At 43.7% G+C, this 14240-nt stretch overlaps 1 protein-coding gene across 7 annotated transcripts; it reads right to left on the reverse strand.

Annotated features, from left to right (window-relative positions):
• Positions 1–6941: 6941 nt before the first annotated feature.
• ATP5MC2 (ATP synthase membrane subunit c locus 2) lies at positions 6942–13978 on the reverse strand. 7 transcript variants are annotated; one of them, XM_072654878.1, is made up of 6 exons: positions 13670–13734; positions 11882–11984; positions 10651–10719; positions 9131–9208; positions 8223–8416; positions 6942–7229 (listed from the first exon to the last, which is right to left on the reverse strand). In XM_072654878.1, the coding sequence occupies exons 3-6, from the start codon at positions 10687–10689 to the stop codon at positions 7115–7117; spliced, it is 426 nt and encodes a 141-aa protein (XP_072510979.1). In that variant the 5' UTR covers positions 10690–10719; positions 11882–11984; positions 13670–13734; the 3' UTR covers positions 6942–7114. The 7 variants fall into 7 exon arrangements, with proteins under 7 accessions (XP_072510979.1, XP_072510981.1, XP_072510982.1 ...); XM_072654880.1 differs by lacking the exon at positions 13670–13734 and adding an exon at positions 13112–13242; XM_072654881.1 differs by lacking the exon at positions 13670–13734 and adding an exon at positions 12480–13203.
• Between the last annotated feature and the right edge of the window lie 262 nt (positions 13979–14240).

Below are 14240 nucleotides of genomic sequence, written 5' to 3' on the forward strand. Positions count from 1 at the left end.
ATGTCAGTTAAACTCTTTGAGACTTATTTTCCTCATTTACAAAATAGAATAACACCTGTTGTATTGACTCCACAGAGTTTTTGAGGCTCAAATAAAAAAAATATCATTTATACATGTATACACACATATATATTTGTGTGTATATATGTGTATGTATACGGATGCATGTGTATATATTTATAATAATATTAATATAATATATTTATAATATTATATACATATGTATACATTTTCAACCTTAAGGGCCATATAAACCACTGATCAAAGACTAGAGTGATTGTCAGAGGCCACCTTCAATCCAACATGCTCATTTTACAGATAAGGAAACTGCGACCCAGAGAGGTTAAGTGATTTGATCATACATGTAGTTGTGTCAAAGTGAAATGTGAACTCAGATACTCTGACTCCAGCATTCTTTCTATTGTATATATAGCAGTTTTTATAATCAGTAAAATGAGGGGAATAACCTTTAAAGCTAGAGGACATTCTAGCTCCAAATCTGCTATCATATGATACTTCTTTGGGAGCCATTTGCTTAGAGGTTAGTTGAAGTTATGGGTGTGATTGTAGTGGCCAAAGGAGAGAGAGAAGGGTTCAAACACTTTACCACCCAAACAACTCCAGGCAAGTCACAACCTCTCTAGACTCTGATTTCCGTATCTGTATCTTCTAGCTCTAAACCCTTCTTTGGAAAACAAAAGGGCTTAGAGCAGCAACCTAGAAAATGCCAATATTTAGAAGGCCAGATAACAAAGGGGTCCCAGCAAAGGAGACAGAAGAGGTAAGGGGGAAAACTAGAAGGATCGAGAGAGGAGCTGGAACGCTCCACCCTCTGTGGCCTCCTCTACCCTCAATACAATGCAACTATTTCTGGGCTGGAACCCCAGATCAACTACCAACAGCATCTGAGGGCAGGAAGAACAAGTCTGACTGACATCCTGTGGGAAGGGAAGGAGGTTAACAAAGATAGAGAACAGGCCAAATACCCTCAGACCTTTGGGGTCTCTAGCCCCCCTGCCTGGGCAGGATACTTAGAATGAAAGTTGTCTCCTCCCCAACCCCACGAGGAAAACCCAATGGGAGGCCTCACAGGCTCCGGAATGCCTGGTCCTTTCAGGCAGGAACCCTTTGCCAAAGCAAACAATCCCTGCTCTGCGATTGTGCTCTGACTGGGGTGGGGGAGAACAAAGCTCCCTTTCTTAGCTTCCTCAACTCTGTGGCTCCAGCCAAAGGCGCTGTTTACACAATCTTCCCTGGTGAAGGATTTGTTCCCTTTCTCTGGGTTGCAGCTAAAAAAGAATAACTCCTTTTCTGCCTACTCCTTCTCTTTGACCTCCCCCCCCCCCCAGGCAGGGGAGTCCCCTGAATTTCTCAACCACCTTCCCCCCCCAGCAAAATGTCAACATGTTTAGGAATCCCTCTAGCTTCTTGAGGATTTAGATAGGACATGAAATCTTAGTAACAGGAGAAAGATCAGGCTTGGCTTATTATTTGGTTAAGAAAGGGGGGCTCACTGGCAGAGGAGGGACTGGAGAGATCAGGAGTGTCCAGGTTTGAATCTGCTCTGTCTTCATTTTTTGTCCCATTTTAACTTCATTCAACACTCATAATTGCTCAGGTTTCTCCAAACTCAACTCCAGGACAGAATTAGCTAAATTAGTGAACCTCAGGACAAATTCTAGACTTCTCTTTGCAGGAGATAGGGTAGGAGAAAATGAATGTGTTGGGGTGGATGGTGTTATGTTATTATTTAGAATTCCGTTGACTAATTCCCATCAGCCCAGATGTTTCCCTGACCCCCCACTAATCAGTTGGGCAAGTTTTGTTCATTCCACCTCAACATCTCGTGCACCTGTCTTTTTTTTCATATCCTAGTCACTCTAGTCCAGGGTCTCATTACCCTCTGGACTATTATAACAGCCTCCTGAAATTGGTCCCCATCTCCAACATCTACCCTGTCGTTTCCTTGCTCAAGAAACTTCCAGGACTCTCCATGGCTCTTGAGATACAATACACTCTTCTGTTTGGCATTTTAAGATGTCACAATTTGGCTCCAGGTAATCTTTCCAGGCTGATTTTCCATTAGTTCTCATGCACTCTGATCTCCAGCCAAACTGACCTAGCTGTTGTTCCTCATACATACCATGTCCTGTGCCTGGAATGCTCTGTTTCCTAGCCTGTACCTCTTGGGAGCCCTGGCTCTTTTCAAGGTCTAGTTCAAATGCTACCTCCTTCAATAGAACTTTCTGATTGTTAGTGCTGTTCCCCCATTGCTGGGCATTTTTTGGTGAGAAAACGTATACACACATGTATACACACATGTATTACTCATATACATGTATGTGTGTATGTATGTATGGTAAAGGAAGAACATTAAGCCTAGAGTCCAGAAGACCAAAATCAGTCTCAGACTGGATGACCCCCTGGCAAGTCATATGAACTCTGCATGCCTGTTTCATAATGAGTAAAATGGGGATAATAGCTCTTGAGTTGATGTGAGAATCAAATGAGATATTTGTAAACACTTAGCATAGCATCTGGCACATAGTAAGTAGGAATTTAATAGATGCTTAGTCCCTTTGTCTTCCTCTCTACCCCCATATATCCTGTATAACTATGAAAATGTATTTTCTCAGATTGTATTCTCCTTCAAGAACTTTTCTATTTGTACTCCCAGTGTCTGCCACATAGTAGGTATTTAATAAGTACTTGATGGTCAAGAAGAAGAAACCCTAGAGAATTTCTGAGCTAAGTTCCAACTGTTAAATAAATTGTTAAGTGAAGAACAGCAAAGATAGAAGGTATGAACATCAACCCCTCTGAGTGCTTTCAGGACCTGATCCCAGTAATCCCTGGTAGAATTGCAGAGAGGTGAGGATTCTCTGTTCTAGTCTACCCAGAGGCAGGAAATCAAAGCATGGGAAGGGAACCAGCTTCATGTTTGAAGTCTATTGGTGTAACGAGAAGTCCTTGATTCCCATTCTGGTCTCCTCTGTCAGGCTCAGCCACTTTCCAATACTGTAGACTTCCTTTCAATTGGCTCCCCACTGGCTGTTGTTGCTGTTGCTAAGGGTGCACTGAGCTCACCGTTACCCTTTGAGCTGGTGTTTTGGAAATTCAGTCGCTGTTCAGCTGCTGGGAGATGTTGACGGAAAAGCTGTGGGGGGCCTGGAGGGGCTGCAAGGAGAGGAGTCAGGAGGCTGTCCTTGGGCTCCACACACGTGCTCCTCCCCCTGCCCCTGAACAGGGTCTGCAGCACTGGTTTCTCTGAAAGCAGCCACAGTTCCTGGAATGCTCCAATGCTTACTGGTTATAAATATCCATGACAGGAGACAGAGCTGGGCTGACTCAGGAAGGAGCAAGACTCCCAAATTTACTAGGTTTAGGAGAGGAGAGGAGGCCTTAAACTTCCCTCGTAACCAGCAACAGAATCAAAAAGAAAACCTAGCAGTGGACCAAAATGAGCTTGGCAGTGACTCAAAAAGCTGCCAACTTGTAAAGATGGCATTACGTCTAATGGAAAGAAAGAAAGTAGAATCTACTTTACTAGTGAATTTGAAGTACTATTTAGCTTAAGGAAAGCTAAAACCATCCTCATCTTCCCTTTTGAGCCTACTTTCCCTTTTGCCCTATGTTTCTCTCTGGGCTGGCTTACCTGTGGAACTGTCAGAAAAAAGGTCTAATGTCAGCCTTCTTTCTAAGGTCTAACATTTAGATGGTGAAATGATAAAAGCATTGGACTTGGAGTCAGGAAGACCTTGAAAAAAATTTCATTCTTTAAACTCTTTCCTTAAGTGTTAAGAATTTCCTATATTTATTAACCATTCTCTTTTGGGTTTTTTTTACCTTAAAATGCTCTTCTCACTTCTCTTCGAGAAGAGAAAGTAGTGCTACCCTCCAAGTCTTTTGCAGCAACTGGAGCCCAAAGCTTCAGTGTTGATCCTGAATATTCTTCTTATTCCAATAACCTTGAAAAGACCTGAAACTCATACACACCCAGGCAGGGGGATTGGGAGGGATTCCTCCTGCTTAGCATATAGATCATTTTCAATTATAATCTACTTTTAATTAGGATGACAGAAACTTAATGACACTCTTCCTGGCACATGACACCTATTGAAAAGACTGGAGGAGGAGATATTGTTTCACCAGAAGCTTTCATGGATTCCTAACCCTTCCAGGTCCAACCACTATCTGGTTTTATGAACTGGGAATAGCCTGCTCTTATCTCAGAAACTGGGAAAAGCTCTCTGTGGAATACTGAACCATTAATACAAAGACAATTACAAAATTAAAGTATCGGAAACAAAAGGGTCTTTAGAGACTATTTATTGTATGATATGGAGTGACTAGATGTGACTTTAAAAAAAAAACCTCTAATCCAGAAGTGTCTAACTCAATGTCAAAACTTCAGGGTAGGCCACAATTAGATTAAAATGTGATTGGAAAATGTTTAACAAAATAAAAATACAACCCAACACAGATGATGTCAATTTCTGATTCTATTTGAGTCTGACACCACTGACCTAGTCCAACCCTTCTTTTTAAAGCAGTAGAAGCTGCAGAAAGATTAGTCACTCAATAAATGCTAAGTCAGGATTTGAACTCAGGTCTTCTGATTTCTACTCCAGCACTCTTTCTAGTGTTGTTTTCCTCCTCTTAAAGTAAAAAAAAAATTTTCTTTTTCTAAAGATGATAAAAAAGAAACTACTGCTCAGTTTTAGTGATAAAATGAAATCTGGATTCTTAAATAAAAGTTGCACAAAGGACATACTGTAAAAGATACATAGCAAAATATCCTTTTGGGATCTCCCTTCATTGTCTAACACTCGCTTTACAAATGAGAGAATCAAGGCCCAAAACAGTAACTTGTAGATTAAAATGCTGGAGAAAATCTGGCTCAGAGAGCTTGTTATCAGCTCACCAGATAGTTTGTGGCAAAGCAAAGACTAGAACCCAGGGCCCATTAATCCTCAGAGGGTTCTTGGAGCAAGTTTATTCCCATTTTGTAGATATGGAAACCAAGGACTACGTACTTATCAAAGCTGGTGGCAGAGCTGAGATTAGACCTCCATCTCATGATTTCCAGTCAGGTCATCCTTCCCACAAGGACAAGTTAGAAAGTATAGCAACACTTCACTGTGGATCAAAGCTGAAGAGCGACCCAGGAAAACCTGGGGGCATGTACAGTTAACCTTAGACCTAGCTCCTCTGATAGAAGAGCTTTCCCCTTCAACCTCAATCTACTCAAACTAGGACTGCTAATATGTATCCCTTGAGCCCAGGCACCTGAGGACTGGGGTTGTCCAGGATCCTCCTACAGGAATTCACATCTTGCAACACCATCTCATCATTCACCTTAGAGAAAAGTAAAGTCTTCAAGTCACTAGCCAAAGCAATCATGGTGTTAAGGAATCAGGTGTTGTCCCAGCCAGGTAAAGAATTAATGTGGACGTAAATTAAAAAGAATTAAAGGGTAAGAAAATCAGAGAAGTCGAGGATATGTTGCAGTTAGAGCAACACTGACATCAGAGTAGGGCAGAGACTAGGGTCTCAGAGGGCCATGAGTTTACAGACAGTACCTGGTATCTTTCCTGACTAATGGCTCAAAGGTAGTTGATGGAAAAACACCAGAGTCTATATTCTATTAGAAATCATTTGAGGATCTATAGTCTATACCAGACACACACAACCTGGCAGGACATGGGAACAAAATTAAAATAAGCTAAACTTCTTTGGACTACAGATAGGTTAGACAGACTGACAATGGTTGGTTGCTGAGGGTCACATGATAAACAGGAGAGTGTGCAGTGGCAACCCTACATTTTTCAGGGTTGCCTGAAATCCTTTGGCCAGCTGTAGGTGGCCTCTGGGCCACATACTGTGCAGGTCTGGTCTATACTAACATTATGCCTAAGTTCACAAGGAAGTGTTCTCTATCTGAAGACAATGTAATACACCTTGTAGCCCCAACTCCACTAGGAGTACTAATGGTGAATGATCCAAGATTGGATTACCCTGTTTACACGTTCTTCTCCAGTCACCTCCTACCCCAAATGTGAAAAACTGTTACCTTTAAAAATTTTTGTTTACCTGGCACATGAAAGATAATTAATGCTGGTTGAACGAAACTAGATTAGAAAGTTACTCCTACTTCATGTTTTATCTTTAATTTTAAATTAATTTCTCCTATTTTGGCCTCTATTTTTTCCCCTCCTACCAACCCATCTCATGATTTAGGAAAAGAATCCTGTCTTCTTACCCTCATCTAAGGAAATAAAAGAACAATAACTAAAGATCCTCGGATCATGAAAAAGCCTTACAAAATAGAGCAATGAGGTAAGTTGCCAAAACACCAAAGAGAAGATCATTAGACTTGGTTTTGCCATTACTGAATTGTGGTTTTACAAATGTTATTTCGTCTCTTAGACTTCAGGTTTCTTATTTGTAAAAGGTTATTGGCTAGGTGATTCATTCAACAAACTTTATCAAGTGTTGTCCTGCATGCACGTGGCTCAAAGGGGATCACAAAGACAAGTGACAATTAGGGAGGACTTTATGAGCATTTATCAGGCAGTGGTGTATTAGACAGAACAGAGATGGGAAGTGACCAGAAGTCTATTGTAATAGTTCAAATAATGGGGGCCTTCCTTAGGTTAAGACGGTAGGAATGGGAAGGAGGGACAGTAGTTACCTTATGCTGGCATTATAAAGTCACTGGCCTAAGCATTCAAGGCAAGTAGCAACCTGTACTAACAAATAGGAAGAATACTCTCTAAATTCGGATTCATTTTTCCAAGACAGAAAAAGGAATCCAGGAGATGCCAAAGTCTAGAACTTTGGGACTGGGGCCCACCCTTTTCCACCACCATCCTCTAAGTCTCTCAATGAGGTGTATTCAGTTAACAATGGAAAAGAAGCATACACGGAGACCCAAGAAGCAGCTTATTAATACAGTATTTATTTGTCTTCCCTCTGTCAAACCCTGAGCCTGTGGCTTTCCCCAGGACCACCTGGTAAGATGGAGGGGGAGGTATTCACAGGCTGCAAGAGACATGAAAGGACCAGGACGAGGAGGAACATTCAGAAACGCTGGGGGATAGAAATGGCTCCATCACATGGCGAAAAGGATGAGGAAGGCCACCATCAGGCAAAAGAGCCCCATGGCCTCAGACAAGGCAAAGCCCAGGATGGCGTAGGAAAAGAGCTGCTGCTTCAAGGAGGGGTTCCTGGGAGGAGGAAAGGTGGGTGAGTCTGGTTCCTTGGCCACAAAAAGGATATGTAAAGATATCAAGGGTGAAGAAACCTGTCTGGCAATTCTCTCAAATATTTAAGTAGTCATCCTACTGATTTGTCTTTTAGGGAGAAAAAGATCAGACCCAAGTCTGGCCATGTAGGTGAGTCTTAGCCCAGTTACCAGCTTCATATGCTGCTCTTCAGAGATTTAATGGGAATCCTAACAATCCATGGTTCATTAGCATTTTTAATTCAAATATTACCACCTCAAAAAGGAAAAAAAAAATCCATTATCTGTTTCCATTTAGCACTGAATAGCTCCTGGCTTTAGTCACATAGCAGCTAGAACCCACAATAAGCCCTCCAGAATGGAATGGACTAAGCAGTTAAGAGGACAGACAACCTTCTTTCATTTAAAACATGACCAGAACATAAGAATCTCATACACCTACAAGAGGTAATTAGGTGAGGAAACAGTTGGGAAGATAGGAATGCAACCAGGAAAAATATACTCCCAGTTTCAATGATGCTACCCATTAATCCAGTTTGCTCAGTTCTAGCCATCAGGGACTGGCACATCAACACCAGACTGTACTCTTGTATTGTATCTATGCCAGGACAACTAGGTCTCTTTTGGAAAAATCCAGGAAAATAACCCTCTATCCCCACGGTACTAAGAGAACTTACTGGCCTCTGGAGGGTTAATTTAGTTCTTACAATGAATTACCAAAAGTCTGTGGAGAGCAGATACTCTCAGGATCTCAGTGTGAACTGAAGTGGCAATAAGGTATCCCCTGGGTTGTGGGATAGCAACAGTGAAAGGTGAGTTGAAAGACTGAGGGAAACAGGAAGCCAGAGGACCAGGATCCATAAAACCAAACTTTGCTTTCATTTCATCTAAAGGTTTAAGGTTTTCCTGCTCAGAAAGTGCCAACTAAGTTCACATCCTGAAAATCCCATCTTAACCAATGAGGTCCCCACCTTACCTGGCATAACCAATGATGAGACTTCCAAATACCGTCCCAATACCAGCTCCAGAGCCAGCCACCCCCACAGTGGCAGCCCCAGCTCCAATAAACTTGGCTGCTGTGTCAACGTCCCTTGAGACGGCGCTAGTTTGGAATCCACATCTGGGGACAAGTGAGGTCAAAGGACCTGATGCTGCCAAAATGCTGAGGTTCTGTAAGAGAAAGAATTAGGTTGTAGGAGAAGGCACCTTGAAAGATATCGTGAGTTTCTGCACCACAGCAACACTGTAGCCTGCCCTACCAGGTCCTGGTGATTGTTCCTTAAAACTGTAAAACATTCTTCATAGCACTGGAAAGTTCTAATATGTGGATAAAGATGCTGAAGAGATGAGATAGGAATGTATTCATGTGTGGTCAACTACCAAAGCAACAGGATGCCCGAAAGCTTGAGACCCATCAGGGAACTGAGTCAAACCCAAGAGCTAGGTTGGCTGGCACAAGACAAGTATCAGTATAAAACAGAGGCACTCTTCCTGAATGTCACTAAAATTCAGGAGCAGGAGTTTTAAACCTTTTTTGTGTGTCTAAGGTCCCTTTGCCAATCTGGTGAAGCTTATGGACCCTTTCTCAAAATGTTTTTAAATGTATAAAATATACAGGATTACAAAGGAAATCAATTATATTGATAGCTTTCAAAATTAAAAGTTCATGGACCCCAGATTAAGAACCTCTGGTCTAAACAGTGGACAGGATTTACTATCTTTTCTATCTCCATTTAAAATCATTGGCTACCCCCCACCCCGCCACCTTACCAAAGTCCCACTCATCTGGCTTGGTGTCAGTACACCCCCTACTGGCCTAAGCAAGTAAGCACTCTTTCCTCTGATGACCCCTACTGTCAAGGTTCAACTTTACTGTTAAGTTACCTCATCTGTCCGAACCTCTGGCCGTTTTAGTACCACTGCAGATAAAGGTCTACTCAGTAGCTGAGAGCTGCTCCTCACCTGGCAGAAGAGAACAAAGCAAAAATGTCATGGGAGTTGCCTGGAATACTCCTGAAGGCTGGCTGCCTTACCAGAGGAAGGTGATTCCCCTTCCTCGTCATCCAGTCCCACCATACTCATCTCTCCCAGAGCTCAACTTCAGGTTTTAGATAACAACTAAAATATGTTTCTTCCCCTATTCTAGGCCTCAGGCTAGAAAAAGACCCTACTACTCCCTACAGACTCCCTGCCTCTGGGAACTTGGAGGCACATTCAAATCCCTTTTCCACTTACTCTACAGGCAGGAAGGGCCAAGGCTGCATCATCATGTAAGAAGAAAGCCAGGGATTAAGGCAAAAAAGGGGACTTTCTCTTAAAGATACTCCCTAAGAGAGTTTAGATTGCCAAGTATCTTGCTCAAAATTCAACTCTCCTGTGCAGTCTTCACAGATTAATACACCACAAATCTGAACACTCTTTTACTCTGCATGTCATGAATGATTTGCATAGAGCAGACTCTGTAAATGTGGATTAATTAGTGAGCACTATTTTTCGGCAACTTAGGTTAGATGACTTGTCTAGGGTCACAAGTACAATATATCAAAAGCAAGACTTAAAGCCCCTTCTAAGCTATGCTTATTTGCTTTACAAGCATTCTTAAATATTTTAAATATATGGCCTGTCCCTAATTAGAATGTAAGCCCTCCAAGGGGAAAGAACTGTGTCTCTTTCTTCTAGTTATCCTAGCATTCATACAGGATAGGGTTCTGTACATGGCTTCATCTACAATACTGACTGAATCTGGGAGACACAATACTCCCTGGAGAGTTTAAGTACTAATGATTTCACTGTTGTGGGTACTTTACTGATAAAGATCATACCCCTCTGATAACTTAGTTGGAGAGATTCCTTTATCTTTAGCCAGCCTGGTGTGCTGAGCCTCTAAAAACCTAGCAAGGTTGGTCCTTGCTAGACAGACATAGGTAGCTGCTGAGCCAGTCATGGATGCCTTTCCTTTCTTCCTTGGTGGCACTTCCAGATTGTGCTTTGCTGGCATAGCTCTGGAGAAACTAGGGTCACAACCTTCACTGTCACTTCTATAATACAAAAGGCATAAGTGCTGGACTTTAAGAGGGAAACAAAGTGCACTCAACTGCCACCGAGTGGTTAGGTTCCATACCCAGATTCCTAGTTCTATATCCACTTTCCCCAGGGAGCTGCTTGAATGGAAATAGTCCAGAGATTTGAGACTCAAGTGAACATTCACTTACCTTGCTGAATTCACTTCCATATCAGACTACCATAGCAAGGAAGCCCCAGAGGGTGTCACTTCACCAGGTGAAAGTACCCCTCCCCACAGCCTAGCTGTGAGGGACAAGGTCTGATGAAGTTGTAGATGGACGGATAGAACAGATTTTGTTCCTTTCCCCACCCCCTCCCCCATCTGACTGTCTGGTACTCACAAGGGCAGGGGCAGAGATGAGCTTGGTGCAGGCATACATTCTCAAGGGGTGAGGGGCAAAGCTGAAGAGCTGAGGGCATAAAAGCAGTATTAGAAATCAGAATTACTCCTCACCTATTACACACTAAACTAACGAGAGCTGAAAGGGTACTCAGAAAATTCAACTGAAATAAAAGGGGGGCTTCAGAAGAAGTAGCAGTGCTCATTTCAAAAATGAAAAAACAAGAGAATCAGAGAGGGGAAGTGTCCCATTCTAACTTTACTGAAGTTAGACACAGAAGTATAATTAGAAACTAGGAATCGATTACCCTCAGGAATACCAAGATTTGGTCCTTATAATTTAAAGCATCTCTAGTCAAGGTTCACAACCCTTTGAAGACTTGACTTCAGTATGAGGGAAACAATGTCTCCAAATTCAGGATAATATACTTCTTATTAATAGAGCTTCTGATAAATGCTATTTCATCTCCAATTTTAAAAAGCATTTTATCAAAACTTCCCTCTAGCCCAGATCCTACTACTCTTAAATTACAGTTTAATTAAGGACATTACCCAGAATGCCCTTTAACTAATTCTTTTCCAACTATTGAGCACAAGAAATTCTTCACCTTACATATATTAGAACTTTGACTCCTACAACTCTGAGGCAGATAGCATAACTAATCCCATTTTTCAGGTGAAGAAACAGAATCAGAGGGGATAAATAAGCCAGTGAGTAGAACTAAAACTTGCACCTTTGCAAGTCGTGGACAGAGATGAGCTTATGGGCTCCTTACACAGTTCTATCACTGTGTAACCTGGAACCACTTGCTTACCTGGATTCTTCAATTTTTAAATGAAAGGAGATCCACAGTGAGGATAGGGCAGATTAGTGCTGGAAAGCTGACATTATCATAATAAGCAAACTCGGGCCATTGCAGTTATCCCCTCCATACCCTAAAAGGCTATCCAAATCCAAAGTCTTCACATCTAAGTTTTGTTAAGGTCCAATTCTGTCCGGCCTCACACTTCAATTTAATCAAAGGTAACTTCAAGTTACAGGAAAAATAATAAATGCACTGAAATGATCAGAAATTCCTTAGGGGATTTCACCTCCTAGTTTGAGGAAATAGCTACTAACATGCCTTCTCTAACTGATCAAGGCTCAAAGTTGCATACATAATAGCTATTAAAAGACTTCACAGCAAGTGAATTTATGTAAGTGATAAGAATTAGACTTCAACAATACTTACATGGCAGGACTTTGACTTTAAGGTAGGGATTCTTAAACTTTTTTTTTTTATATCAGGGTCCCTTTGGCAGTCTGGTGCAGTATGGACCCCTCCTCAGAACATTCTTAAATACATAGAATACATATATTAGAAAGGAAACCAATTATATTGAAAAAGTTATCAAAATATTTTTAAAAACTCCAGATACTGTAGGTCTCTGATATTAGAGTCATGTTCTCTTTCAAGAAACAAAGGTTATATAACTAATAATCAAAGAGTTTGCTCCTTATAACAATGGCAACTATTCAGCATTAAACTGCTATAATTCCACTCTAACACAAGCCACTTCAATGCCTTCCCAATGACCATCTCTCACATTTCCCTTGGTTTGAAACTTAGTCAACGTTCTGCTTAGGTATATTGTTCATATCCACACTGGCTAGTCTCCCTGTTTAAAACCTGACCTTAAAGATACAACGGTGTATCTTCAAGGCAATGAGCCCTAAAAAAAGCAAAGGTCATCTCCACTGGTCTACCCAACACAGACTGGATGCTCCCCTTCGGGGTGGAGTATTAGCCTGTTTCTTTCCTTCAAATTATAAGATTTGATTTTATTTACCAAGGACATTTAGAAGCTGAGAACATTCACGGAAGCCGAGTAAATAAAAAGAAAGTTACAGTACAAGGGGACAGGACCATGAGGAGTTCCATTTAAGTTCTGCTGCAGAATGACCTTGGCCTTCATCCTGGACAAGGCTGTTGGGGGTGGCAGACATCATCTTCCGATAATTTTTAGAATAACCCTGAGGGAAAGACGCCTGGTGCGCTGCTACCTTGGTCCTTCCTCTCACAGAGAAATAGGTTGGTAAAGCAGAAAAGAGCCCTGGCCTTACAATCTAACATACAGACTGGGGCCCACGTCCTCCCATTCTACCTGTGGGACTTTAGTCACACCTCCGCGGTGGCCCCAAGTTTCCTCATGCAAAAGGAAGGGTTTTAACGAGGTAACCTCAAAGGTTGCTAACAACAATCCAGCCCTCAGATCCTAGGTCCTCTGTTTTACTCTCAATTTCAGCCTGACCGTGAGGAGGAAGGGAACTGGGGGGAAGGACAAAGGCTGGATCACTTGGAACATCTCGGGGCCGGCTTGGGAGTTCGAACTAAAGGACAACTTGGAGAGTCCCGTCACCTCTTGACGCAAGGCCACGAGGTTTGGCTGGGGGTGGGGGGGAGGTTCAGGTGGTCTTCTACCTGCTCGGTTAGGGAGGCTCCGCGCTGGGGAGGCCTCGGGAAGGGTGAGGCTGCAGGGGAGCGGTGCTAGGGAAGGAGGAAGCCTGCCCCCCACGTGGACGCCTGCGAGGCCGCTTCCGGGACTAAAGGCCATGACCAAGTGGTATTTGCATAGCGAGCTACGGAGGCCTGGGAGGCCCAACCGGCGCCGCGGAGCGGGGGAGGCGGTGGGCCTCGGGCCTGGGCCGCAGAGGACGGCCTCGAAGCGGGGCCCAGGGCGAGGGCAACCCAGAAAGGTCAAAGGACCCTACCCTAGCCTACTCCCTGTTTTTCCTTCTCCCTTCCCACCCTCCCCCCGCCCCATGCCTGAGGCCCAAGATGGCGCCGGCCCCGCGCGGCTGGAGGTCACCGGCGCGCGGGAAAGGGAGGTCTCGGGACGCCAGGATCGGAAAGGCAGGGGTAGTGTTAAGAGTGGGGTCGAGGGTGTTCCGGGGAAGGCTCCGCGAAGCAGCGGCGCGAAGTGGGATCCTTCGCGGGCATGTACGTGGAACCAAGCGGGAGCCCGGCCTTGGGCCTTACCTGCCGGCAGAGCAGAGGAGACAGAGAGGGGGAGGGGAGAGAGGCGTGCGGCTCCACGCATGCGTGTCTCTTGCCAACGAGTGGAGTCGGTGAGGACAGAGTGCCATAAACCTTAGAGGGTTGGAGAGACGCTACAGCGCCGCCCTCCAGCCACATCGAGGCAGACGGCCCGTCACGCCATCTGCTGTTCGCAGGCTGGAACTACAACCAGAGGCGGCCTGGTATAGACGCCAGGTAGCTGTGAGTTGCATACAAAACGCGGACTGCGACTTGCTCTACACTGCAGCGGGAATATGGACGCCAGGCCCATTCCCGAGCATGCGCAGAGTCAAACAGTTGAAGCACTGCCTTCGAGACTGGGGTACCGCATACACCAGGACCCCTACATCCTTAACACTTCTGCAGCTTAGGGAAGCCTCAGCGTCTTGGAATCACGTGTCCAGGAGTTGCCCAAGGGGAAACTCATTAAATGGGCAAATTGGTTGCAAAATGCCAAGTTCTACGTGACAGCCTCATTTTTCGTGTTTTTCCTTTTAAGTGGGAGGAAGAAAGGATGGTGGTGGTTGCTCTT

This window comes from Notamacropus eugenii, chromosome 3, assembly GCF_028372415.1.
Source record: "Notamacropus eugenii isolate mMacEug1 chromosome 3, mMacEug1.pri_v2, whole genome shotgun sequence".
In the NCBI taxonomy this organism is placed as follows: domain Eukaryota; kingdom Metazoa; phylum Chordata; class Mammalia; order Diprotodontia; family Macropodidae; genus Notamacropus; species Notamacropus eugenii.